The sequence below is a fragment of the Cottoperca gobio genome, chromosome 14 (genome assembly GCF_900634415.1).
Source record: "Cottoperca gobio chromosome 14, fCotGob3.1, whole genome shotgun sequence".
Taxonomy (NCBI): Eukaryota; Metazoa; Chordata; class Actinopteri; order Perciformes; family Bovichtidae; genus Cottoperca; species Cottoperca gobio.
The window spans coordinates 15,573,143-15,577,770 of record NC_041368.1 but is presented as its reverse complement, the minus strand read 5'-3'; the positions used below and the strand labels follow the sequence as shown (position 1 = coordinate 15,577,770).

The 4,628-nt window shown below is 39.4% G+C and overlaps 1 protein-coding gene across 1 annotated transcript; it reads right to left on the bottom strand.

Moving 5' to 3' along the window:
• Positions 1 to 929: 929 nt before the first annotated feature.
• sdf2 (stromal cell-derived factor 2) lies at positions 930 to 4,526 on the bottom strand. The gene is made up of 3 exons (XM_029447559.1): positions 4,165 to 4,526; positions 2,962 to 3,158; positions 930 to 2,135 (listed from the first exon to the last, which is right to left on the bottom strand). Exons 1-3 carry the CDS (start codon positions 4,346 to 4,348, stop codon positions 1,836 to 1,838), a joined length of 681 nt encoding a protein of 226 aa, XP_029303419.1. The 5' UTR covers positions 4,349 to 4,526; the 3' UTR covers positions 930 to 1,835.
• Between the last annotated feature and the right edge of the window lie 102 nt (positions 4,527 to 4,628).

Genomic DNA, 4,628 nt, shown 5'->3' with positions numbered 1-4,628 from the left:
TATAAAGCGTCTGTGTTTACTTCAAGACCGACAACATGTACAATATCACCCAGTCACATGAAAAGGTAAAACACTCTTAAAAAAGGCACCTAAATGCAATAACTTGTGTTCCTCTATACGCTCGTGAGCAGGAACCTTTTCACTGACTGTTCGTAATTGCAAAAGTGAGTATAAAGCAGGCTTATTGCTTTACTTGTCACTTGTTATCATCCTTGCTGTGTCATTTTAAATACTAACCGTAAAAATAGAACACAGCGTGGTTTTCCCTGAGCGCCCTTTAGTCCAGTCTCCCCACGCAGGTACCAGAGCAGACATAAAGGAGCTGCGAGTCAGAAGCGCAGCCTCTTCAAGTGAAGAAAGCTCACTGCACTGACATCACCTTCACACATAGCACATGCAAGTCATGTAGCACTATCAACAACACAACCACCTTGAGTGATATAACCTTGGCGAGTGCGAAAGACGTGCACACAAAGGTTACCCTCCCGCCATTGAGATCTGCGTCTTAAAACTGAGGTGAATTTGCACGTTGGTCAACTTGTGTCAGAAAGGAGTGTCCTGAGCAGTAGTGCTGGCACCAGTGTTCCTCACCGTAAATCATGATGATTAGGGAGCACAGGTCAAACACAACTGGGAGTAGCCTCATAGCATATGCACTCAAACCCCATTAACCACCAGATAATGAACCAAAACAGGTCATTAAGTGGTCAAACAAGACATTATGCTCAGTACAATGGCCCAGCAGACATTAACATCCTTTATACTGGTTTCATTTTGTCTTATTACAAGAACCATCGGTCTATACTGTGTGCTGCTTTTATCTCATTGTTCATGTTGGTAAATTGGGAATGCAGTTATCAGGAAGAGAGTAGTTAAAGACATCAGTGATAAAATAATTAAATTTAAAAAAGCCAATAAAGAAGACATACTGGTATGCATAAAAATCACTTTAATATGAGGTATTCATTGCATGTTTGTTGCTCATATGAACCTCTGGAACAAAGAGTTGATCTAACACATATGTCTGCACAGACAGCATGAATGTAAAACACAGTACTTTCTCCCAGCACACAGCAAACTCATTTTTTTCTTTTCAAAAACACCTCAACAGTCAAAACTGCTTAATCTCTCATGTCAGATGGTGTTGGATCATTTATATGTAACACTGAATCTGACTTAAAGGGGCAAAACAAGTTATTTACCCTGGTAACACTGCTTATGAATTGTTTGAGTAGAATATGGCTTAAAAATACCATAAAAACACTTTTTTTGTTTGTTTCCAAAAGTTTAAAAAGGCTTCACAATGCAAACACCTACTACGTTAAAAAAAAAAAGGATAAAGGATAAAGTGTAACAATGTTTTTTAAGTCCAACAAAACACAAGTCTCACTTGATGACTTAAGTTTATTATCTGCAAAAACCTGCACTGCCTTCTGTGTTGTGACTGCTTATGTCAATTATTTCAAAATAAATAAACGCTGAGAGGACGTAAAGCCTCTCAAACTGTAAGAGCGATTAGTCTTTGTACAGTAAAAGAGCATTTTTAATACCTTTATGTTATGTTGAGTGTAGCAGATGGACCTTTTTCCAACTACTTGTTGGATTCAAGTGGTGTTTCCTAAAACATGCACGAGAGAGGTTAGTATGGATTGATAAGGTGAAGTCATTGTAACCTGATTCGTGACTTGGCAAAGTCTCCTCAAAAGATGACAGTCAAAAGGTGATGGGAGAGAAAAATGAGACAAGAGGTTGCTGGTACATGTGTTGTTAGAGAAAGGGTAGACAGACAGGACAATGGTAGGTGACAGAAGCAAAGGAAGAAAAGAAAGAAAAGTTCAGAACTCTGTGTGTAGGTGACTGTAGTCTCGACTGCCCAGCGGGATCTCGCTGGGCTTCAAAAAGATGCCCTCCATGGCCTTCCACAGGCTGTTCTGGCTGGGACTCGACATGGCGTGGACTTCCCTCTGACCGTGGATCGGCCGTCCGTACTGCTCCCCTGTCACTGACAGTAGTGCATCAGTGGCCATGTGACGGAAGCGGATGGCCTCCTCACGCTTCCACACAGATCCCCCACACTGAACTGTCCACTCGTCCAGGTGGTCCCCTTCCCCTTCGTCGCCAAACGCACTCACTTCCTGTGGACGGGTGAGAAAGAGAATAGAAGAGGTGGTTTACGATAACTGTGACATCCTCCCTTCAGTGAAGGTGCACTGATACCACTGATCCTAATGTTTCAAACTTCTCATGTGGATGAAGGAGGCCAGACAGGCTACAGTGTATTGTAGTATGTGTCCTCTTATATTGCTATAGTGATAAAATAACCAGACAGGAATGTCTACTTTCTGCCCATACCCATCTGTGAAAGAACTTCAACACATTGATGCAACAAGCCTGTAAAGCCAAAAAGGGCCATAAAGCAAAACTGTTTATTATTTTAAAACATTGTCCACAATGTTTCAAATACACCCAGGGATTGTAAAGGAATAACTCCCTTGGTATAAACAGTATACTAAAATGACACATTTCTATAATCGCACGGAACACATTTTCCAACCCCCGTACACTTCGTCCTGACAGTGTTGTCACACTGCCTCAATATTGGAAAGGTTTTTGGAGACCTGCGGCTGTTTTCCACGAGAGTTTGGTGCGTTTCCAGCGGTGTAAAAGCTGCTGTCACCTCAGATCTACCTCAAAGTGTTGTTCTAGGTTTCACTAAATGTGACAATCAACCCTGTGGTACTTCACATCTGACTACATATTAGTAATGTTACTGCTATGAATCTCTCAGTGGCTTTAACTTGACAGGGTAGTAATTAATTATAATAATATGAACATTTTCCCAATTAAGTTTGTTTTAATTAGTCAACCATCTTTTAGACATTAACATAACTTCCCAATATCTAATGCTTCACATAACACCAACCCTCTCCTCTGTCCCCATGTACTTCTCACACCACCCACCTGGTTAGAGGACAGCGGGGAGGCGAAGTAGTGGCTGTGCAGGTTACGGCCTGTGTTGACATGGGTGAGGCGGATATTCTGACCGCACTTGACCGGGTTTCCCCGAATGCACAACGTCTCCCTTGTCCCACGGACACTCCAGTAGCTGTTACTGTCTTCTACTGTAGTCACGCCTGTTACAGACTGCTGCCCGCTACCTGTCTCACACACACAATGAAGAGAAGACTGTTAGAGATACTCACAGTTAACAAACCCGGACAGTACTACTACTACTTTTTTATGGTTTTAAGGTGTGTAAAAACACTTAAAGAGTTGAATTGATATTTGTTGTATTAGGTTTAACTTTAGACCGAAAGACTCATGTTGGCAAACAGCTCATGTGGTTAACTTTGAAGGCTACAGCCTACAACAACAATTAGTTATTTGTAGAAATAAGATCTCCTTAGATTACCTTTTGAAATGTATTAGTGTATAGTGTATGTGCTTTTCTAAGAAAAATCCAAACATTAATCTTACTCATAAACTGTCACTGTCTAAAATAGATTATGTCACCAATCTTTTATGCAGTATGTGCCAACTTTACAACATAATGGAGTCAATATGAATTATATGTCAAATTAACACTTTTAACCTTTGTACATAAAAATCTGTCATTTCCACTGTTCTTACAACAATACTATTTAAATTACAGAGGTGGGAAATGGTAAAAGAAGTTAATCTTAATGGCTTTAACTTTTATATCCTTAAGCAAGTAAGATTAGCAGAAACAGATTGCATGATAATAACTGATATACATGGGGTCTTTATTCATCTCTTGAGATTCAATTTGTATTTTCTTTGTGAATTCGAGGTGAACAAATGTGTTAACTATGCTGGCTAAAAGAAAACAAAGATGTGCTTTCTAAGGAAAATTAATCTTGTTCATATACTGTCTTCATTTTCATCACTAGAGCAACAATTTGCTTAGTTAGTATCCCCTTACAGAGGTTATATGTCACCAATCTTTTATATGTCGGCCTACACTGTAACAAAAACGTTACATAATGGAGTCAACATGAATTATGCCTGTGTAAAATCATCACTCAACATTGTACATAGATCAGTAATTAATTAGTAATTAATTTAAGAGGTGGGGAAAGAAGTAAATGTTGATGAAAACACGATGATACTGTTTATTAATGCTTAATAATCGAATAAACTCACCGGAGCCGTAGCGTACATCGTGCGAGTGAAGTCTCACATTGTGCTTGATATTTAACAGTTTAATGACAGATCCGCATGTCACAAAACTCAGTTCCGTACCGAGTGACAGCCCAAATATACAGGATAACAATAACAAAAGGGTTGGTGGCATGTGTGGAAGAACAGTACAATCTAAGTTACCCATTCCTACTAAAAATCCCAAGAAGGAGCAGCCGCCGATGCCTCTCTGATATTTGTATTTTTTGTTACGCTACGTCAGTAAAGAGGTATCGCGCCCCTAGCGACTCGGAGTGGTCACTGCATATACTTTACGAGGATCTTTTGTTTATTTTTAATTTATTTGGTGTTAGTGTGCTATATTTTTTATATTTACGATAATATTACAATGTCTCCACTAAAACAAATAGTGGTTATATTGTGCAGTCGTATTTAATCGTTTTGTGTAGAATCAAATTAAACCAGCA